The 23,990-nt window shown below is 43.4% G+C and overlaps 2 protein-coding genes across 2 annotated transcripts; one reads left to right on the plus strand and one right to left on the minus strand.

Annotated features, from left to right (window-relative positions):
* Positions 1 to 1,148: 1,148 nt before the first annotated feature.
* gadd45gip1 (growth arrest and DNA-damage-inducible, gamma interacting protein 1) lies at positions 1,149 to 7,278 on the minus strand. Its single transcript, XM_039772645.1, has 2 exons — positions 6,758 to 7,278; positions 1,149 to 1,819 (listed from the first exon to the last, which is right to left on the minus strand). Exons 1-2 carry the CDS (start codon positions 7,150 to 7,152, stop codon positions 1,519 to 1,521), a joined length of 696 nt encoding a protein of 231 aa, XP_039628579.1. The 5' UTR covers positions 7,153 to 7,278; the 3' UTR covers positions 1,149 to 1,518.
* A 139-nt stretch (positions 7,279 to 7,417) lies between these two features.
* dand5 (DAN domain family, member 5) lies at positions 7,418 to 11,105 on the plus strand. Its single transcript, XM_039772644.1, has 2 exons — positions 7,418 to 8,917; positions 10,517 to 11,105. Exons 1-2 carry the CDS (start codon positions 8,462 to 8,464, stop codon positions 10,850 to 10,852), a joined length of 792 nt encoding a protein of 263 aa, XP_039628578.1. The 5' UTR covers positions 7,418 to 8,461; the 3' UTR covers positions 10,853 to 11,105.
* The last annotated feature ends 12,885 nt before the right edge of the window (positions 11,106 to 23,990 follow it).

Here is a 23,990-nt window from a genome sequence, read left to right on the forward strand (position 1 = left end):
TATACTTATCAGGAGCAGGTGACACTGCACAACTATGCGTCATTGAGAAGACACCCAGTGTGCTGTTTTTCATCAGTGCAGACTCTCGCATGACAACTCAAGAGATGAGCAGTTGTCCTTTCAAAAAGCTGATTTCTGTGTTGGTAGGAAACTGAAGTTGTTCCAGCTAATAGGGCTCGGCACAGCATCAAAGTACATACTGTGTATAAATGCATATTCTCATTGGACTTGAATCACTGACTACAAATATACATACATAGTATCAAATGTGTAACAATTTGGTCCTTTGAGGATAGAATGAATTGAAGCCGTCAAAACACTGTGTTTCATCTGTCAGAAAACTGAAGAATCGGGTAACATTTTTGTTTTGATGTTGAACACAGAACCTCATTACACAGGCTCTTGTTTCATCAATCCACCATTATTTTGGAGATGTAGAAGAGACTTTACCCTTCTTTGACACCTCCCAGAACAAAAAGTTTGTCAGGCTGAAAAGGGTTACTTAGCTGTCATAATGTATTGAGCTTGTAATACTTTGAAAATGTGCTGGAAAGACATTATGGAATCATGTAAATTTGTCATCCTCTGCAATTCCCAGTCGTGTATTCTCAAGGAGACCCAGCAACTGCTGTTTGGAAGTCTGACATCCTCTTCAGCTAGAAGTTGTGTAATGTACTGCTGGCTTTAGGGATACGGACTGAATTAGCAAATATTTAGAACACAAACTTGACTGTTAGTTATGTTACAGCTTAGCTTGTGTCAAATTGCTCATCTTGTTTAACTAAAATGTTCTTACTTAAAAATGGTTTATCGTGAAGAAGTGTTCACAAAAAGCACTTCAACCTCTACAGTTTTGTTTTTTTGTGTTGGTGAAAACGTTAATACTGTAAATGCCTAAAGTATTAGTCTTGTAGTACTGGGGGTGTACATGTAAATCAAGGCTAATAACTCAGGCATTTTTAGTACTAACTTGTCCACCAATATAAAAAAACCTTAGGCTTTAGAGTACCTTTCGTGAACACTTTTTCAGAATAAAAGTACATTTCTTTCACAATGGTTCATGTTGGAAAAGTGAAGCAATACTGATTGTTTTAATATTTCAGTTCAGAGTTAAGCATGCAAGCAAGGAAAACAAACACGTGAATAGACCAGGTTATCATATTCTGTTTATATACAGTAAATAAACCCACAACATATGGAGCAGAAGAAATGTCCACTCCTCTTACAGAGATTCTACACAGGATGAGGTCAGCTAGACTTGTCAACACTCCTAGTGTCTGTACATCACAAGGATAACGGGTATTTAAATAAAGTTATCTTATATGCTATAGTAAAATTACAGAAAGCAGAATGTGGCATTGCAAGATATTACAAGCCAAAGGCAGTCTTTCCAAATTAATCTGCAAGAGTGCACTTACAGTCCAGCGGTACATTGCAAACGTGTGTCCCTAACAACTGAGTAGTAATAGCAGGCACCAAGATGGCAGTGCAAACCTCGACGCTCACGCCGCACTTTCTCTATGTGGATTGCATTGCCTGCTTAACGTCAGTCGATGCCGCTTCACCCTTGGAATTTTCCTTCATTCTTTTAAGCAGTTTCTTTTTCCTTTTCTCTTCCTTTTCTATCTCCTTCACCATTTCCTGGAACTTTGGGCTTCGAGGGTCAAGGGCATAACCAAACCGTTCCTTAGCTTCCGCCAGCAGATGCTCCCGACGGGCCTTCTCCTCGCGCTGCTTAGCCTTTAATTTGCGGGCCTCCTGGCGCCAGTCTTCTACCATTTTTGGCATTTTTTCCATGTTAGCAGCAACTAATTTTGCCCTGAAAGTCAAAATGTAGTGTAAGAAACAAAAAGAGGATAGTCTGAGCTACTGTTGTTAGACTTACCAAAATGTAAAGATAACAGTGTAGTGGCAGGGTAAATTAAATTAATGTTCAATGGCTTCAGAAAGTATCTGAACCTCTTCACTTTATGTACATTTTACTGTGTTGTAGATTTAATTTTAAATGGCTAAATTTGACATCTTTGACCATCAATCTGAACTCAATAACCCATAATGACAAAGTAAAAACATATTCAGAAAAGTTTGCAAGTTTTTTAAAAATCGAAAACTAAAATTTCTTCTTCACAGAAGAATTCATACCCCTTGCTGCAGCACTCCAAAATGTGCTCAGAGGCATTCTTGAGATGTAATGAGAACTTAACTGTATTCTGTATTCCACCTTTTGGGACCACTAGGACTCTTCCTAGAGTTGGCTCTCTGGCCAAACTGAGCAACTGGACAAGAACCCCATGATCTTTCAAAGTCCTCTGCTGAGACCGGAGGTCGACCATCTCAGCTGCACTCCCATCAGTTAAGTGTTATGGTAGAATGGCTGGATAGAAGCCATTTTTGAGTAAAATGAATATGACCGCCCGCTTCAACTCAGAGTGTGAGGACAAAAGAAAAGATTCTTTGGTTTAATGAGACAAAAATTAAGTTTTTAGGCAGAAATCTGAGGACTATCGGTGTGAAGACTAGACACTGCTGATCACCTGCTTAATACCATCCCTATGGTCAAGCATAGACAGGTCAGAATTGACAGAAGGAGAAACGCACTGAAATACATCGAGGTCCTCAAAGAAAAACTGCTCCAGAGTGCACACCATCCCAGAGTGGGGTGATGGATCAGCTTTCAGCACGACAAGGACCTAAAACATACAGCCAAAGTGATCCTGGAGTGACTGCAGAACAAGAAGTCTGGGTGGCCTAGAGTTAAAACCCCTAAAGCGGGGTGGTTCTCAATCTTGGTCCTGGGGACCCATTGTGGCTGCAGGTTTCTGTTCCAACCAACTTCTGTTTTTAGTTGGCCTGCTAGCCTAATGACGTGATCTGTTATTACCCAATTTCTGTGTTTTGGAGTAATAAAAAATTATGAAACTAAACTTGGTAATTTTGTATTAAAATGTACTAAGCACTTATGTAGTTTTTTTTTTAAACAATATTTTCATCCTGATTTTCATTGTTCTTTCCAAAGTTGTTATTTAATCCATTATTTACTAATTAGTAAGTTTGATGCTAACATACTTGCAGCCGTTCATCATTCAGTGTTGTTCTCCCAGGTGTCTGCTCTGCTTCATTTTAACTATTAGGATACAATGAACAAAATAGTAGGGAACAAATGACTTACATCGTTTAAAGATACTAAAAAACTAGAACAACAAAAAAAAAGTTACTTTATAAATTTAAGACTCATATGGTTGTGCTTTTCTGAATGTAGAATAAGAGGAGAAAAAAGACCAGCTGATTACTGTAAATTACATCAATTATTATCACTTATTGTCAATCTGGTTGGAACAAAAGCCTGCAGCCACAGAGGGTCCCCAGGACTGAGTTTGAGAATCCCTGCTGTAGAACATGTCTGGAGAGACCAGAAGATGCCAGTTTACAGACACTTCCCATCCAATCTAATGGTGCTTGAGAGGACCTGCCAGGAAGAATAAGATAAAACTTCCCAAATGCAGGTGTACAAAGCTTGTAGAGACTTGCCAGGAAGACTTGAAGCTGGGATTGCTGCCAAAGGGGCTTCTACAAAGTACTGCATTTGTTGAGAGATTGCAGTTTTTGATTTTTAATAAACTTGCCAACCTCACTGATAACATGTCACTTTGTCATTATGAGTTGACAAGTTTATATTGACTGCCAAAAAGGCAAATCCTATCCATTTAAAATTAAATCTACAACACAAAAATGAGTGCAAAAAAAAAAAAAGATGGCGAGTTTGCACACTGACTGAATCCACTGTATTCATTCAGAGTGCAGTTACAGAAGGCATAGAATGAGGTTTGTCTTCTACTGTCTCAAAAAGGAAAATGGCAATGCACCCAAAACAATCCATTGGGGTGACAAACTGTTCAGGCAGGTTATCTAAGAAATCATAATGGCGATGCTGAAGGACACTTAAGGGAAACGGTGAGGAAAAGTGGATAAAATGGGCTAAATCTGCTGGACTAGTGAGTTTACTACCATGCTAGTACTCCTTGCCATCAACGCTGAGCTATACTATTACTCTTTTCATTTTCTTGGATTTGTCATTTGTTATATCCATTTTTGCATTGAATTGCCTAAATAAAAAGCATTTTCACAATACACAGAAAGCTTCAAGCAACTGTAATACTGTCATGAAGGGAACACGTCACTGTCCCCAAGGAGTAGGGTCAATGAAAATAAGATTTGATGGACGCCTTGGACCACCATTTCAGGAGTCTTAAAACTCAGATAATGACAGTGATGCACTAAATTTGATGAACAAATGGAACAGCAGAATAACACCATTTTCAAAATGCTTAAAAAAAATGAGACTCTTGCTAGTTGGACACTAGAACAGCAGGAGGGCACAGCACAGGCCAAGAGACAGCAACCCTGCCATGTTAAGAAGTGCCATACTGCTGCTGCTGCGGTCATCTTTCTGACACAGCAACACACTGAAGAAGGGGTGCAGTTTTACGTTAGCCCTACTAACAAATACTTCAGGCAAAAGTAGATAAATATGGAAATAAAAGTACTGTAAAATGTGACAAAAGGTGAATGAAATATGCAAATAAGTAAAAGTACTGTAAAATGTGAACGTAAATAATTAAATGTGTTATGAAATATTTTTGATCCTTATTTCTTTATGAATGTAATCCTTCATTTATTAATTTCAGTGACATCGCACACAACATGAACTAATCCCTGAAAGTAAGCTGCCACTGTCACTTGCCAAAGTAGTGAAGGCAGGCTACAGTAAGTACTGTCTTGATTGGTGACTTGTTGGTAGCAAGGATGTAAGTGCCAAATTTACAGTAGACACTCCAGACACACACTGCTGATGATGAACCTGGAAGTTCTTGAGTTCAAATCACCGCTTCACACAACGATTTTGGGCAGCTTTTTCTTGCACTTGTGTTCACAGTGCACAGCCACAACTCTGAGATTGTGCATTAGCTACAGAATTCCCAAGTCAAGCAAAATGCATGCGTCCACTCTGCGGATGATTCACCAATCAAAAAGCAGTACTTGCTAGAGCCCGCCCTCTTAACTTTGACAAGTGGCAGTGATGATTCTCATTTCAGGGCTTATGTCATATTTTATCACTGAAATAAAGAAATGAAGAGAGAATAAAATAAACAAACCCTAGACTTTTAAGAAATCACTTGTAAGCACAACTCCGCGCTCATCAAGAATAATCAATAAATTGTATCTGGAAATAAATTTATTTTCATACAAGAATGGTACAGGATATGCTTTGTGTCTGACCTTTACAATAAGGAATGTCTATTATACTTTTGCCAAGAACTTACAGATCAGCAGTGTTCAGAAGCCATTAAGAAGGCTAACAGAATATCAATTTATATAGCGCCTTGATGTCTGGAGTACAAGTCACAGGAGGTTATGCTCAGGCTTTATAATACACTGGTGAGGCCTCACATGGAGTCCTGTGTGCAGTTTGGGTCTCCAAATTACAAAAAGGAAATAGCAGCACTAGAGAGGGTCCAGAGAAGAGCGACTAGGCTGACTCAGAGCTACAGGGGATGAGTTATGAGGAAAGGTTAGAAGAGCTGAGCATTTACAGTTTAAGCAAAAAAGATGATTAGGAGGAGATCTGACTTTAGTATTTAAAATTATGAAGGGGATTAGTTCAGTGGACCGACTTTAAAATGAGTTCATCAGGAGAACTTCAGGGACCTTCAAAACTCGACTTGATGTTTTTAATGGACAGGACTGGTGAGCTTTGTTGGGTTGAATGGCTTATTCTCATTTGGACTTTATTGTAAATAAGCTTAGGCTTTTTTAAGGTTATTTGTGCATTTCCCAGTAATTCTGTATTACTTAACTCTTGTTACTTATACTCTGATTAAAAAGAGGCTCAGATTCTTTCCATAAATAGGGTTCCATTTTTAGACAGCAAATGTAATAACTTTCATATCAAAAATGCTACTCACATTGGATAATTTCTTCTCTGTCCCCACTAAACTGAGTTCCACTATTGTGAACATAATTTGAAAAACGGCCTGGTGTGTACCATATATATATTTTGTTTAACTGATTATTAATCTAATTAACTAATTAAGAAGTGTAATATTAATAAATTGTGTAGTTTTTGTAAAGCCGACGATGACTCCCTCTCACAGCCCGCTTACTTCTGCACTTGTTCTATTATATTTTGGAATGACATTTCTATTACTTTCTAGAATGATCGACAAACTTCTCCCAGTTTGTTTAAATGTAGTTTTTTTTAGAGAGAGCACATTTACTATATTGTCTATCTTTACATGGTAAATATTACACACAAGAGCCTAAACTTAAGAATTTTAGAACTTCTATTACATCTTTCTGCGCTGTCATTAAAATGACACTTTGAAAAAACACAAAGGCAATAAAAACGAAAGGTTCTCGGCTCTTTTTCTTACCAGTTTCTAATGTTAATCCCTGGATCCTTCTTGTGCTGAATGGTTTGGCTGATGCGACTCTCAAGTGTAAATTGTTTTTATTTTTAATGTTAACTGATAAATGGTTTTACTAATGTATTTTATTACTGACACAAAGTGTCCAAAAAGAGTAAACGCATCAAATATGTACCGTATATAAAATATCCATCGTGACAATTATTTATACTCGCATTTCTTGTTATTTATTTTTTGTCACATTTCACGGTACTTCTATATTTTGTGTGTTTATTTAATTTTGTCCGACGTGTTGCTCCATACTGCTCGATTTCTGCCCGCCTCGCCCTTACCTGGCCTGGCGTTTCTTCTCCAGCTCCCTTTCCCTCAGCTCGATGGTTTTCTGCATCGCCTCTAGCGTCGGCTGCCATTCCCGCTCCTCCGCTTCGATCTTCTCCAGTTTCTCCGGAGTTGGCCACAGCACGGCGGCATCGACCCCGGACAGCGAGCCATGTCGCCCGTACAGTTTACGGTCAAACTCGCGGCTCTTCTGCCACTCTGGAGTACGCTCGCTGTCCCGGTCAGGGATATAGGGGTCTTTGAGGTTTAGTTTCAGAGGTCTGGGGTTATAGAATGCCACCCTGAGTATCGTACCGCAAGCTGCTAAAGGGCTGGGAGTCGACGGTCGAAGTCGTTTGACAAAACCCCGTGTCCATAACGCACTCCGACCAACTACGGAGGCCGCCATTTTGGCAGTCTGTCTTAGGTCCTAAAAAGAGAAGGGCGACTATATGGTTGCCTGTTTATATATCTCGCATGATGGGAGCGTACAAAGCCAGACTGTGGAGTGGAAACGATTCAAACCGTTTTTGTTTAAATCGTTGCTACTACGTTTCCTTTTTTTCTTGGTATCTTTTTAGGGACCACTGCCCTGCTCATCGGCTCTGCTTAGGGAATATCAACAGGAGATGTAATGGTTGGCAGAGCAAGTCGCCATAGCAACGCAAACCTGACACGATCACGTGCGTCAGGTCAGGTTTGATAAATCATCACCCTCCTCATCATCAGCACAGTACATTGTAGTTATTAATCCAAAGCGCAATAAAACATAACAAAAAATATAATTAAACGTTTAAAGTGATCAGTAAATAACAGAATGAAACAAAACGAAATCATCTGAGATATCTAGTGGTCAATATGTGCGTTCTGATTGTCTTTGTTAGTGACAACCACAGAGCTCCATCTATCTGTGTATCTGTTGTATAGTGCCTTTCCAAATCTATATGTCTATCAGATATGAAGACCGTACGAGACAGATACTATAGATACGGGAAATACCGTAAAACAGTCAGGCATAACGGCACTATATAATAGAGCTAGACATATAGATAAGGCACTGTATATCTATCAGTTATGTAGTTGACTCGACATTTCACTTCACTATCCAATGTTCTCAGCCGCTCCCGAGTATTGACTGATTTCCCGGTTGTGGTTCAGCGACTCTGAGTGCGTTTTCGTTCTCAAGTGTGTCCGGCGCTCTGGGGGGGCCGGCTGTCCTCTCTCTGGCTCCAGTGACCGCCACGTGGCCTTGTTCTTCTGTCCAGTGGCTTGTCCCACGTTTGCCTACTCTGATAATTGGGCCCAGCTGGAGGGTCACCTTCTGATGCCTCATTAGGTGGCACGGCCGAGTCTTTTATGTCAGGCTTGTGTGAAGAGCGTGTGAGCGCCTTGATCTCAGAGTAGTGGGCCCCAGCCCCCTTTAAGACCCCCACCTCAATACACATCCTGCTCTGCTGGCCTTTACAATTCAAAGTGCCGGCTGTCGGTGTGACGCTGCTAAGCAGGTGCCACTGACAGGACAGTTGCAGAGGAGGCAGATTTGACACCCCAGTCTGTGTGCAGCCTTATAAAAGGGGGTCCTTGAACCCACAACAGCAGACAGACGACTGCAGGGTTGCCGTAAGCAGCCTTGAACTTTAGTATTTATTGACGATTAAATTATTAGGAAGCTTGCTGCACAGAAAAGGAACGACTTTATTTTAGAAAAAGACAGAAGCATGGCGATGGCACTCCTCTGTGTCCAGCTGCTTTTCATGGCAGTCCTAAGCAGTGCTTACTCACCTGGGGGGCACACTGCCACCCATGATGAAGACATGGCGTCCTCTGGCATTGGCAGCGATTACGACGAGCCCTTGCAGGGCACAGTGAGAGTCATCCAGGCCAGTTCTGCTCTCCTGAAGACGTCTCCTCTTTTTACAAGGCGACTTGATGCCAGGCCCCGGGCGCTGGGCAGGGGTCCGCTACCACCATTTTTAGCCCTGGGTAGACCAGGACCTGCTCTGTCTCAGTTGAACAAGCCGTTGCCACCCGCCATGGAAGAACCTGGAGAGAAGCAAAGAAAAGGCCTGGAAATGTGGAAGGCGGCCATCAAAAAAGACCTCTTCACGGCCCCAGTGGACTTAAAGGAGCAGGAAACGACCGAGGGGGGCTGCACTGCCATCTCCTTCTCACAGGTGAGCTGGCGCATCGGTGCGGATGGGGGGGTGATGTGAGCAGGAGGTGTGTAACTGGGGCATCTGTAGGCAGGGTGGCAGGTGAATTAAAAAAAAAAATCTGCCAACCTCGCAAGGACTGGCATCAGAGACCCCAAGGTGGAGGCATCAGAGCTGCCCGCCAAGGGCATGTGAAAGGCTCCAGGGTGGGACAGGTGAGGGGCTCAGCCAGACAGATGGCGTAAGCAGAAACAAAGGGTGACAGCTACACAACAGTGAAGGATGGCACATCCAGGGTAGGGGCAGGAAAAACACAAAGTCAGAATGCCACCAGGAAGAACAACAAGTAGAACCTGCAAGGCGAGCCAACGGCCCACGAGGGACGCCATTCCTTCATGGTGCTCCGCTCGCTCATTAAAGACCACTTTATAAAACAAAGGGGTGCCGGCAGGCCGCATCACTGACCACTACCTCATCGTGTTACCTTCACAACAAATGGGGGCCACAGTCCATCTTAAAGACACGGGGTGTGAGGGTGGGCTGCAGGCCATATGAACAGCTCTAGCCACTCTGGGGCGTTTCTGAGTCGCCTTAAATGATACGGGGGATTAACAGACTTGCAGACCCCATGGAAACAAGTGAGTGGGCCTGGGTCTGAAGCTGGGGAACATCACTCAGTACTCCTGCAGCCCCTCCAAGTACCACTACTCTTTATTTAACTCTTCCTCCTGCTTCATTCTTGCTCTACTATTGCTGTTACTTCTGCTCTTCTTCCTCTTTCTTCTTCTCCTACTGTTTTTCCTCCTTCTCTTCATTTTTCTTCATCATCCTGCTCATACTTCTTCTACCCTAGTTTCTTGACCTATTACCACTCTTCTTCCTCCTCCTCCTCCTCTTACTTCTAGTAATCTTTCTTGTCCTCCTCTTCTCTTCTTCATTCTCTTCCTTCTCTTCTGCCCTCCTCTTACACCTACTACTCATCTTTGTTATCCTCCTCTTCCTCCTACTCATCGCTCCTGCATTTTACCCCCACTAATCTTACTACTCCATGTCATCTTCCTTGTCCCTCTCCTCTTTCGTGCCCTCCTCCTTCCTCTCTCCTCCTCCTCCTCCTATTCTCAAAGGCACTAAATAATAGATATATGGAGAGATAGATGTGAAAGGCACTATAACAGACAGACTTAATTTGCCCCCGGGGTCATCATACAGCCGCTTTTGTCATTTTTAATGGTGGCGAGCCCATCCGAGGTGCCTCTCGTTTCTAAACCATCTGAGGAACTGGTTTGCAGTTTTCATAAACGCACAGACGCCAGAATTCCACCTGAATTGGAATTCCAGGAAGCTGAAGTTAGGCGGGTAATTTTTAGTGATTATTTCTACTGTTGGATATCCTGAAATGTTAAAGTGGCCTTCTCTGTGGTATTTGATGTCTTTGGTTTTAACTTAAATAAAAGAGACAAGTGGGCCGCCATAAAGCGCCATAATGAGGCCGACATGACGGTCTGTGCCGGGGTCCGGAGTTCACTGGACTCTTTCTGGAGGTGAAGATATTTAAACATAAGCTCCACCTGAGCGCCCCCCGCCGACCACTCACCAAGTCCACTTTTCTTGTCGTTGCAGCGCCTTTCGGCTCCTGGATGTGACGCGGTGACCCTGCGGAACAAGCTGTGCTTCGGCCGCTGCAGCTCCCTGTACGTCCCCGAGGCCCAGGAAGCGAGCGCCGTCACCTGCTCCCGCTGCGCCCCCATCAAGACCCGGTTGGTCAGCATCCCGCTGCGCTGCCTGGGCGGCAGGAGGGTCCTTGAGCGGCGGGTGACGCTGGTCTACGAGTGCAAGTGCGAGATGTCCAGCGAGGCGGAGAGATGGCAGGCGTTCGGCTCGCTCCGTCATCTCAAGCGCGAGTCGCCGTCGGCCGGTGCCTTGAAGCTGCAGAGTGTCGCGCGGGGGTTCGCGTGACGGCGTGGAGCGCGTGGTCGGCTTTGACCCGACGGCTCTGGTGGTCGCTCTGCCATCTGGAACACTTTTTTTTTTTCTCGACGATGGCCGCTGTTGTGCCTGATTGTTGCCTTGACCTGCGGGGTCTCCTCGCGGTGGTGTCGTTTGTAGCGCTTATTTGTTGTTGTCGCCCTGTGTCCTTCCATGTGACAGCCGTCTTCAAAGACGGGGACAGCTAGTTGATGTGCAATCAATAAAGAGATTCAACTCTCTGTGTTGTCGGGGTCTTTGTGTAACTCTCAATTAAAGGCTTAGTTTTAACTGGGAAGTCGATCACAGAAGCGGAGCCTTCCTAGAAGTGTTGAAGTGCCGTGAGACTTGAATCGCGAGTGTCTATTGGTCTTTGGCTGAGTCCACAACTGGCCACGAAACACCGGGGATGAAGCGTTTGGTGTTCTTTTGAAGCCAGTCATCCATCCATTACTCAACCCGCTATATCCTAACTACAGGTTCACGGGGTCTTCTGGAGCCAGTCCTAGCAAACAGAGGGCGCAAGGCAGGGAACAAATCCCGGGCAGGGCGCCAGCCTACCGCAGGACACACACACACACACACACACACCAAGCACTCTAGGGACAATTGAAAAACAGTGGCTGTTCAACTTCATTCTCATTTATCTCAAAATAATCTGTATGAACAGTTCCAGTCTGGTTTTTCGTCCTCTCCACAGTACAGAAACGACATTTATAAAAGTTACTAATGACCTCCTTATGGCAGCTGATTCTGGTTTATTTCCTATTCTCATCCTCCTTGATCTGAGCACAGCCTTTGTCACTATTTGTCACACGACTCTTCTCAATAGATTATCTTCGACTGGCATTACCCACACTGCACTATTGGCTCAGCTCCTACCTCTCAGGCCGCACTCACTTTGTTCAGCTTCAAACTTTCACATCCCATCCCACCGCTGTTACTTCAGGTGGGCTTTGTCCTGGGGTCTCTTCTTTTCATTATTTACCTCCTTCCTCTCGGCAACATCTTTCATAAATATAACATTAGCTTCCACTGTTATGCTGATGACCCCCAGCTCTATCTCACTAGCAAACCTACTGCTTCCTTTCCACTTTCCTCCTTTACTGATTGCATGGCAGAAATCAAATCCCGGTTTTCTTCAAACTTTCTTAAATGAAATAACAAGTGACAAAAACTGAGGTTCTCCTCATTGGTACAAAATCCACATGATCCAAAGCTGATTATTTTTCCTTTGTTATTGATAATTCCTCTGTCTCCCCTTCCCCACAGGTGTCATCCTTGACAGTAATTTATCTTTTCAGTCCCACATCAATAACATCTCCCGGTCTGCTTATTTTCATCTGCGTATTCGCCCCTCCATCACTCCCCACACCACTGCTATCCTCGTTCATAGCCTTGTCACTTCTCGTCTGGATTATTGCAATTCCCTTTTCTTTGGTCTTTCTCGCAAATCTCTTTATAAGAGAAGCTGCCTTCATCATTACTAGAACCCTCTCTATTCACCATATCACTCCCATTTTACAGCCGCTTCACTGGCTTCCAGTTAAGTTTCACATTGAATTCAAAATTCTTCTGTTAACTTTTAAGGCTATCCACAGCCTCACCCCTCCATATCTGCCCGACCTCCTCCATGTTGCCATTCCCTCCCGCACCCTACGATCCTCTTCCTCCATCCACTTGACTGTCCCCTTCACCTGTCTTACCACCATGGGGAGCAGAGCATTCAGTTACTCTGCTCCCAAGCTCTGGAACTCATTACCTTCCAAGCTTAGAAACATTGATTCATTCTCACTTTTCAAATCTAAACTTAAAACTCATTTGTTTAAGGCTGCTTTTTCTCTTTGACTACAATTGCTCTGATTTTAACTTCTGTGTTTTACTTTTATTTATAATCTGTGTATTGTCTGTTGTTCAGTGTCCTTGAGTGTTTAGAAAGGCGCCTACAAATAAATAAAATGTATTATTATTATTATTAATTTAGAATCACCTATGCACCTAACCTGCATGTATTTGGACTGTGAAGCCAGTCACGTCTGCTTGAAATCGAACCCAAAGGTATGTTTGTGGCTGTTTCGATTCACCAGCAGGATGAGACTCTTTAGGGTTACAGTATTTTGGTTTGCACTCCCGTCTCATGCCTTCCTGTTTGAAGATTAATGACTGCGTGTGCTGTAAAGAACTGGAGGGGCACCAAAGTATTGGGGAGGCGTATGTGTGGGCTAGTTGAGGATCGGGGGGGCACAGGGAGTTTAGGACGGGCCAGGTTTAGATCTGTACATGGAGGAACAGATAACGGCGTGGAAATAAAAATGTGTAATGAGCGAATGTAAACTCTAGGCAAACATTTAAATGTAGAAGGAGTAACACATTAAAAATAGCCCACATTAATGCTAGAAGTATCAAAAATAAGGGACGTGAGCTGGAGTTGTACAGTATGTAGCAGAGCATAATTATGATATTATAGCAATAACAGAAACCTGGCTAAATAACAAAGATGGGGATGAGTGTAACATGGAGGGATACACAGAACAGAAAAGGAGGTGCAGTTGCTGTTTATGCCAAACCGAATTTAAATGTCCTCTTCAGATGGGTGATGAGCCCCATGTTAGTGAGGACATGTGGCTTCGCCTGGAAAAAATTAGGGAAAGAGGTCTTATTTTAGGAGTGTGTTAAAGACCACCCAATACAGACAGTAATTTCAACACACATCTTTTTAGTGATATCAAAAAGGCAAATTTACAGGGGGATATTATAGTCATGGGGGACTTGAATTATCTGAATATTAACTGGGATAACCTTACAGATGAAGGAGCAATTGGGACTTTCCCCTTTGGATTAATAAAGTATCTATCTATCTATCTATCTATCTATCTATCTATCTATCTATCTATCTATCTATCATATAGCGCCTTTCAGTTCTGTCTATCTATCTATCTATCTATCTATCTATCTATCTATCTATCTATCTATCTATCTATCATATAGCGCCTTTCAGTTCTGTCTATCTATCTATCTATCTATCTATCTATCTATCTATCTATCTATCTATCTACAGTGGTGTGAAAAACTATTTGCCCCCTTCCTGATTTCTTATTCTTTTGCATGTTTGTCACACAAAATGTTTCTGATCATCAAACACATTTAACCATTAGTCAAATATAACACAAGTAAACACAAAATGCAGTTTTTAAATGATGGTTTTTATTATTTAGGGAGAAAAAAAATCCAAACCTACATGGCCCTGTGTGAAAAAGTAATTGCCCCCTTGTTCAAAAATCACCTAACTGTGGTGTATCACACCTGAGTTCAATTTCCTGATTACTGCCACACCTGTTTCAATCAAGAAATCACTTAAGTAGGAGCTGCCTGACACAGAGAAGTAGACCAAAAGCACCTCCAAAGCTAGACATCATGCCAAGATCCAAAGAAATTCAGGAACAAATGAGAACAGAAGTAATTGAGATCTATCAGTCTGGTAAAGGTTATAAAGCCATTTCTAAAGCTTTGGGACTCCAGCGAACCACAGTGAGAGCCATTATCCACAAATGGCAAAAACAAGGAACAGTGGTGAACCTTCCCAGGAGTGGCCCGGCCGACCAAAATTACCCCAAGAGCACAGAGACGACTCATCCGAGAGGTCACAAAAGACCCCAGGACAACGTCTAAAGAACTGCAGGCCTCACTTGCCTCAATTAAGGTCAGTGTTCACGACTCCACCACAAGAAAGAGACTGGGCAAAACGGCCTGCATGGCAGATTTCCAAGACGCAAACCACTGTTAAGCAAAAGAACATTAGGGCTCGTCTCAATTTTGCTAAGAAACATCTCAATGATTGCCAAGACTTTTGGGAAAATACCTTGTGGACTGATGAGACAAAAGTTGAACTTTTGGAAGGCAAATGTCCCGTTACATCTGGCGTAAAAGGAACACAGCATTTCAGAAAAGAACATCATACCAACAGTAAAATATGGTGGTGGTAGTGTGATGGTCTGGGGTTGTTTTGCTGCTTCAGGACCTGGAAGGCTTGCTGTGATAGATGGAACCATGAATTCTACTGTCTACCAAAAATCCTGAAGGAGAATGTCCGGCCATCTGTTCGTCAACTCAAGCTGAAGCGATCTTGGGTGCTGCAACAGGACAATGACCCAAAACACACCAGCAAATCCACCTCTGAATGGCTGAAGAAAAACAAAATGAAGACTTTGGAGTGGCCTAGTCAAAGTCCTGACCTGAATCCAATTGAGATGCTATGGCATGACCTTAAAAAGGCGGTTCATGCTAGAAAACCCTCAAATAAAGCTGAATTACAACAATTCTGCAAAGATGAGTGGGCCAAAATTCCTCCAGAGCTGTAAAGACTCATTGCAAGTTATCGCAAACGCTTGATTGCAGTTATTGCTGCTAAGGGTGGCCCAACCAGTTATTAGGTTCAGGGGGCAATTACTTTTTCACACAGGGCCATGTAGGTTTGGATTTTTTCTCCCTAAATAATAAAAACCATCATTTAAAAACTGCATTTTGTGTTTACTTGTGTTATATTTGACTAATGGTTAAATGTGTTTGATGATCAGAAACATTTTGTGTGACAAACATGCAAAAGAGTAAGAAATCAGGAAGGGGGCAAATAGTTTTTCACACCACTGTATCTATCTATCTATCTATCTATCATATAGCGTCTTTCAGTTCTATCTATCTATCTATCTATCTATCTATCTATCTATCTATCTATCTATCTATCTATCAATCACAAGAGCAGGAGTTTTCCGAAGTAATCGGCGACTGTTTTTTAACACAGCCTGTTAGAACACCAACACGGGGTGACGCGTGTCTGGATTTAATATTTTGTAATAATCAGGATAGAATTGAGGCTGTAGAGGTGATTGGACCACTAGGGTCACGTGACCAGAATGTCATACAACTCTCAGTATTTTTTAAGAGTGCAGATGCAAAGACTAAAATTGTGAAGTTGAACTTTGGTAGAGCTAATTTTGAGCAGATGTGACAAAGTCTAAGTAGGATAGACTGGGATAAGCTTTTAAGTGTGGAGACAGTCGAGGAGCAGTGGAGCAGGTTTAAAAATGTTTGACATGTAATGCAGGACAGATACAGACCTACATTTGGAATTAATAGGAAACTAAAAAAAAACTCCACGATGGATTAATAAAGATTTTAAAAAGTTTCAGAGGAAAAAACTACTTTATAAGGTATGTAAGACTAATGACTGCAAAGTGAATCGTAGCGCGTATGAGAACATGAGGGCAACCGTTAAGAAGGATATCAGAGAGGCTAAAAGACAGTTGGAGAGGAAAAGAGCAGAGAAGGTGAAAGACGACCCTAAGAGACTCTTTCAGTATTTTAGTAGTAAAAGATCAGTTAAGGAGGAGGTGAAGTTCATCAGGAATAGCAAAGGGGAATTAAAAGACACAGACAGTGAAATAGCAGACGCCCTAAACTTACATTTTTCTGAGGTGTTCACAAGTGGATAACCTCAGAGCAGTAACAGCGACTACTAAGGAGGTGCTGAGGGATTTGGAAATTAAAGAGAGAGAAGTGCTGCTCAGATTAAATAAAATTAAATCAAACAAATCACCAGGACCAGATCATATTTATCCTCGAGTTCTTAAGGAGGCCAGCGAGTGCAGATATAAACCTTTGACTCCTATTTTTAGGAAGTCCCTGCGCACTGGAGAGATTCCAAAGGACTGGAAATTGGCAAATATCATCCCATTATAGAAAAAGGGTGACAGGGCAGATCTATTGAACTAGAGGCCAGTAAGCTTAAATGGAAGGAATTATTAAGGATAAGATTGAGCAACACCTGGCAAGGACAGAAGTTATTAGGAACAGTCAGCGTGGGTTCAGAAGAGGGAGGTCGTGTTTTACTAACAGGCTGGAATTCTATGAAGAGGCAACAAAAGCATTCGATCAGAGTGGAGCTCATGATGTTATTGATGTGGACTTTCAGAAAGCATTTGATGAGGTGCCACGTGAGAGGGTGGGCATCAAGTTAAAAGAAGTGGCAGTTCAGGGTGTAGATGGGTGCAGAATTGGCTCAGACACAGAAAGCTGAGGGTGATGATGTGAGGAACCTCATCAGAACTGGCCGATGTTAAGAGTGGTGACCAGCAGGGGGCAGTGTGGGTGGCTGCTGCCATTTTAAATAAAATAAATGATTTAGATAGGAATATAAGTAACAAGCTGGTTAAGTTAGCAGATGATACCAAGACAGGTGGATTAGCAGATAATTTGGAATCCGTTATATCATCACAAAAGGACTTGGACAGCAGACAGGCTTGGGCAGATGAAATTTAATGTCAGTAAATGTAAAGAATTACAAGTAGGAAGTTAAAATATGAGGTTTGAAAATCGCGACTCCACCTTATGAGAAGGATTTATTTCTGTTTGGCTGTCATTTAATGAAGACAAGAATCGATTAAGGGGACTGAATCTTTAACAACAGGACTAAAGAAAAGAAGCTAATTAGCAGTGAAAACGGGTCACTTATTACGAGAAGGGTTAGAATGAAGACCTGCAGCCACTGCGGCCCTCCAGGCCCGGAGGTCGACACCTCTGATTTAAGGGGTCTGCTGGTGTAAAGCACGACTGACCGTCTAGTGCTGACTCGGATGCGGTAGCCCAGCGGGTAGCCCACTGCAATAACCCACCCGTGCGCGAGTTCGAATCCCAACCCGAGTATTGAGAGAGAATGGAGTCTCTTTATTAGAAGGGGTTGGCAATAAAAATAGTTTATGGTGAAAAGAGAGCGGTTCAAACAGACCGACCACCCTGAGCTCAAGCCCAGCCATAGCCCATAGGATTCACCTCACATAACGTGTTAAGTGTCCATTTATTTGGAGCAGCCGCCCCTTCTGTCAATGATATAAGAGATGTCTGATTACTTCTAGCCACAGGTTTAGCTCACCGAGGTAGACGAGCCGGTTCAGGGTTCGAGTGCCGTCAGGGGCCAAGCCATTTATTTAAGGGGTCCGCAGACCTGTCGCTCACATTAAATGTGTCTGGTCGGCACCCTAGCCAGGCAGACCCGGTAGCTCAATCGGTTGCACCGCTCAAGCAACGTAGAAGAGCGCGGGTTCGAGTCTGCCCCCAAGTCATAGCAGCAGCCTCTTTATTTGCCGTGGCCACCGACGAGTTAACGGTATAAATGATTGCTATACCAGTGCCTTACAGGGGACCCCCGTAGTGGCCCACCGAAACAAACATGCGACTCCATCAGCCAAGACCGAGTCGGCCCCGCGATCGAGACGACCAAGCGCCAAGGAGCAGATCAGCTGCCGAAAGCGCAAAATGTCCGTTTATTTGTAGCGCCCTCCATTCTGTCAATGATATAGAAGATTCCTTGTGTCGTACAACAGGAGGATTAGCTCACCGAGTTAAACGAGCCGATTGAGTTCTCCCGGTGACAAGAAAAGGCTCAGGGTTCGAGCGCCGTCCTCCCCAGCAGGGACAAGGGGCCAAGCCATTTATTTAAGGGGTCCGCAGACCTGTCGCTCACATTAAATACGTCTGGTCGGCACACCAGCCAGGCAGACCCGGTAGCTCAATCGGTTGCACCGCTCAAGCAACGTAGAAGAGCGCGGGTTCGAGTCTGCCCCCAAATCACAGCAGCAGCGTCTTTATTTGCTGTGGCCACCGAAGACTTAGCGGTATAAATGATTTCTATACCCTCCTTCTAAAGGGACCCCCGTGGTGGCCCAGCGAAACAAGCAACCGCCCCAAGAGCCAACACCGAGTCGGCCCCACGATCGAGACCGACCACAGAAGGGGCGACCCGAGTCGGAGAGGACCCGGAAGAATGACGACCAGAAAAACTCTTTTATTTGACAGGTGAACGGAGAGACGAGGTGTTAAAAGTGCGGAAACTCCAAAGCGAAAAGGGCTCAGCGAGTAGCTCTTTAGGATAAACCCCTTGAGGTCCAGCGGCCAAGACAAACCAGGCGGCGGGTTCGAATCCCCTCTCCGACCATCAGAAGAGAATCTGACCTGCCAAAGAAAGAAAAACAGAAACCAAAACTTACTTTTAATAGTCAGTCGTAATAAGAAAACTGAGCATTATGCATTTGTAAAGTGGGGTAAATAATAAAAACTACAAAAATATCATTAGAACAGTACACTTTAATTATATAGCGCCTTCCCAATGTTCAAAGAGCGCTTACATGAATTTAGAAAACACAACAGGGAATATACAATATCAGATACAAAATTCTATCCACAAAAAAACACTAAATAAAGATATATACTGGAAAACAAGCTATTATCTAATCCAGCGTCTCCCACCCTCGGTCCTGGGGACCCCCTGTGGCTGCAGGTTTTTATTCCAACCAGATTCGTAATCAGTGACAACACCTGATAGCACTGAGCTCATTTAATTAGCTGGGATTTTGTGTTCTCTTATTCTGCATTCAGAAAAGCACAGCAGCGTGATTTACATTTATAAGACATTTCGAAATACTTCTGCTTTATCTATAGATTTTAATGCTTAACTCTCTTTTGTTGATTGATTCACACTAATTAGTAAATAATGCATTAATTAAACAATTAGAACACTCGGCAAAAAAAAAAAACAACAAAAAAACAAAAAACAGAAAATCAAGATGAAAAATACAGTTAAAAAGAAAAAAAAAACATTCTTCTCATATAACTGCTTGGTACATTTTAATATATATATAAACTTAGCTTTTTAATTTCTAATTTTATATTGTTCCCAAAACATCACTTAATTAGCCCAGGAGTTCGATTAAAAACAGAAGCTGGTTGGAACAAAAACCTGCAGCGACAGGGGGTCCCCTGGACCGAGTTTGGGAATCAGTGAGCTAAACAAACGCGCTTCATGGACTGAATGTTCCCTCGTTTGTCAAACTTCTTGTTCTTCTCTTCATTTTGATTCATTAACAAAACAGAACCTCTGACAGCCAAAAGAGGCGGAGCAAAAACGCCCATTAGTCCAATAATCCAATAGAATTTAGAAGCGGTGGGAAAGAAACGCCTGTTACTCAAATCTCTAATAGGCCTCGCAGATGGACGTACAGAACCGCCCCTTTCTGCGCCAACTGCCAATTAAACTTTGACGTAGAAACGCCCCCTGCTGAACTGACACTTAGAAAGGGAACAACTGAAGCCGAAGTCATAGACGTACCGTTACGTTTTCCAGGCCAGTGTCCCGGGACAGTAGCGCACTTACAGGCCAGTGTCTCGGCTGTACGGGCCAATACCTCGCCTTGCATTAACACGTTACCGGGCTCCTTCACTCACTCCGTAGCACGCCGGGCTGAGGTCCAGTATAGACCCCTAATAGCGCAGAACACTCATTACAAGAGATAGGATCCATTACGTAGGTACGGTTACAGTTATAGCAATTTTTTTTCTTCTGAATTTAAACAACATCACACCACAAAATGTGTTTTTGTTTGCAATGTTTGAATGATAAGCAATTTCGATTGTTGCGTGTTAGTTCTGTATGGCAGGTAATTCAATCGTCATTTTTACCATAAAGCTTTCTTTTTTCCCCTTAGGGGGCACTTTTGCAATAATTTCTCCCTCTTTAAAAGTGTTTTTTGAGCACTGTGCCATTAGGGGGTCTCTACTGCACCTCAGCCCAGAGTGCGAGAAGGTGACCGGTAATGCAAGGCGAGGCATTGGCCCGCAGAACCGACACACCGACGTGTGAGCGCGCGTGCGCGCTACTGTCACGAGACACTGGTCGGGAAAACCTAACAGTACAGCACAATGAAAGCTCTACCTGCTGCTGCAAAATCAGGTAAATCCCATTTAATAGGCTCTGGAACAGGACAACAAAGGCACTAGAGCATCAAAAGGGGGCTATAAAATGGTTATTTATGTCAATAGCGGTTGATCATGAACGTGCGGCATTATAAACATTGTTTCCCATTCAAATAAAAGTCACTTCAACATATTAACATTCTGAACTGTTCCGTTATTTAAGACAAGTTGAACAGAAACAAGTCCAGGGCATCTCGAAGGAGGCAGAACTCATGGGGTCTTGACTCGAACACACCGTGCGATTAGGATGCAGTGCGCATGTCCTCCCGTAACTTGGCGTTGTGCTTCACAAATCTAAAGACGAGCGGTGGGCTCAATTGAGGAGTCCCAGTTCATGGTGACTGGCCTCCCCCTCGGTGTGGGGCCTCAAAACGGAAGATGTCGCATGTCGATTGGATTACTACCTTGTAACAATAAATGAACAACAGTTTTTAAGTCGGTAAGTGACCTCGGCCTCTGTCCTCGTATGCCAAATTGGGAACTGTGGGTAGAAACCCGCTTTAAGTGTCTCGTACAGCAGAGCAGGATTACTGGAATCTGGAAAGATCATTTCAGAAATACAACTCGAGATCTGACAGCTCGACCTGCCCTCCCTGGACGGCGTCATCACGATTAGAACTCAGAATGTAAGACTTCGGCTTCGTTGCCATAAAGAAGCCCTCCTCACTAACACAATGGGTACGCAGATACCTCAACTTAACGACATGCCTGTCATGCACATCACACACGTCCAAGTAAATGAAACAATGCGTGCCAGTCAGAAGACTCGACATTTGCCAAGTTTTACATTTTCATGCCCAGTTGCAGCTCTGCGTGGGCTGTCACCTGTCACCTGATCTTCCGGCTCATTCGGATGAGCGCCATCTATTAGCTTCAACAACCACAGTAGCACAGGCGATGATGCAGAATTCCATCTGACTCACTTACTGTAATAATACAAAATAATAAAAATAATAATAACAACAATTACCTGTTTCGCGTTGATGGCTTGACCCGAAGTCTTCTTGCTTCTGGCTTTGGTTTACAAATTAGGAAAGTAAGCAGGTCCCGGCCGCCTCTCCTTAACAAAACTTTAATAAACTTGTAAAACCACTACCGTTCATAGCAAAAACATTAAAGAACTCCTAGCGTTTCGTCTGACCGGCCAGCGTGAAAGGCCGAAGGCGACGCCACCGCACAGGTGTGCCCGTTTACCGCTAATTTTCCACATAGTCTGACTGCACCCAATGGGCGAAGAGGGGGCGGGACTACACCACCCAGTATTAGAACCCGATAGGCTGCTAAGACTATCCAATAGGATTTAGAAGAGGTGGGGAAAGCTGCCTGTCATCAGCCGTTAGTGTGGACAATGAGATTCGCGAATGGGAAGCCTTTTCAGAGTTGAATCGTCTTTCTTGATATCAAAATTCAAATTTCTTATATTGTATGTCTTTGAAATTTGATAATGACAAGATATCGGCGTTTTAAAAATGGATATTAAGTTTCCTAATTCTGATCTCAGCTTTTTAAAATGTGACAAGACAGCGCAGTGGCGCAGTGGCTGCACGTCTGCCTCACACTGAGGAATTTGCTTGTTCTTCCCGTGCCTGCTTGTGTTTGCTGCGGTTTCCTCCCAATGTCCAAAGACATACAGGTGAGGTGAACTGCTGACTCTACGTTAGCCCAAGTGTGTGTTTGACGTGCGTGTGTGTTTGTTAGTCAACAGAGCACAGCAATCCATGTCGCATGTCACTGGTTACTACACAACGTAGACTACATCTGATCACTGAAAAATTCCTTAACATTTTCCGGGGTAAAATTATCCACCCACTCTTTGATTTTCTGCAGCGATTCTGGTCTGGGTCATTGGGGCAACAGTCTAAGCAAAGACACCCAGAATTCTCTTTTCCTGCCACCTGCTCCAAATCCCCCAGGGGGACACCAGCTCATCCGCACCCAGCCTTGGTCTTCCCCGAGGTCTCCTCCCGATTGGACGTGGCTGAAACATCTCCCGAGGCTGGTGTCCAGAAGGCCTCCTGTCAGAAACATCTCGTCTGCGCTCCTCACCCCTTCTCGAAGGCTGAGCCCAGCCACCCTGAAACTCATTTTCACCGCTCGTATCTGCGATCTACTGCTTCGGTCAATACGCACAGTTCATGGCTCAGCGCCCTCTCATTAATCAACGAAACTGTTTATGAATTGTACAGATTGCTCGTATTGGGATAATATTTGGAGGTTTTGTTTTCAGAATTGTGATATACTTAGAAGTGAAATTAACGTGCCCTCAGTCCTCTATAACCAATTGATATTACATACTAAATAGAACCCCAAGTTAATAAAAATAAATACATTACAATGAAATCCCATAATAATACCTATATCTTCTTGAAAACATTTAGGTATATCTTCCTGAAAATTACTAACAGAACATGGACTCCTCTGTGGTGCTGTACAGAATAAACCCGATCTACTGCCCCCTAGTGGTCACTGTCTGTTCTGACTGGTGTATGACAATAACCTCTCATTGCCAGGTGTGTCACCACCGACCTCTCCACGCCCCATGACAGGTCCTTCTCAGGTCCCATACCACCCTGGTGGCCCCCTCACCAGCCAGCCACATCTCTTCAAGAGAAAACCCAGTAAAGCTCTTTTAAAGAAAATCAGCACATGGAAATGCAAACATCAGAGGCTACGATTGGCCTGAAATTAGCCTTAACAGCCTCAATGTTTAAAAAGACTGGAAAAGGATTAAAAGATGTAAGAAAAGCTTGTATTTAAATTGCCTATGAGACCACAAGAGGGCAGCACTTACACCTATCCAGTGTTGGGGTTTTTTGATTTGCATATTGACTTTCCTGTTTGTTAAACTATTTGTATCGATGTGTTTAGATTTAGACAGAAATATTATTGTAGATGTCAGTGCAGATGTGGATGACCACTGTGTGCCGGATGGTCACTGCCTGCAGACTCTGACTCGATGTCCAGTGTGATGGAGTAGAAAGCGGAGACCCGAGTTGAAGCCCTGAGCCCTGAGCCCCGAGCTCCCCGCGGTGCAGTGACTCCTGATGCGGTGAGACTTGAGTCTCCGGGGGTGACGCGTTTGGTGTTATGTTGCAGCCAGTCATGCCAGCTTTAAATCGAACCCAAAGATACGTTTGTGGCTGTTTCGATTCGCCATAATTATGAGACTCTTCTGTTTTGCACTCCCGTCGTCTGCTGTCCAGTTTTAAGGATTAATGGCCGCGTGTACTCTAAAGAGCTTGAACCCTGAGATAAACGAACCCATTCCTGCTGTTGGCCAACGCGTCTCCTCTCAATTAAAGGCTTAGGTTTAACTGGGAAGTCGATT

Source organism: Polypterus senegalus, chromosome 12, assembly GCF_016835505.1.
Source record: "Polypterus senegalus isolate Bchr_013 chromosome 12, ASM1683550v1, whole genome shotgun sequence".
NCBI classification, from domain to species: Eukaryota; Metazoa; Chordata; class Cladistia; order Polypteriformes; family Polypteridae; genus Polypterus; species Polypterus senegalus.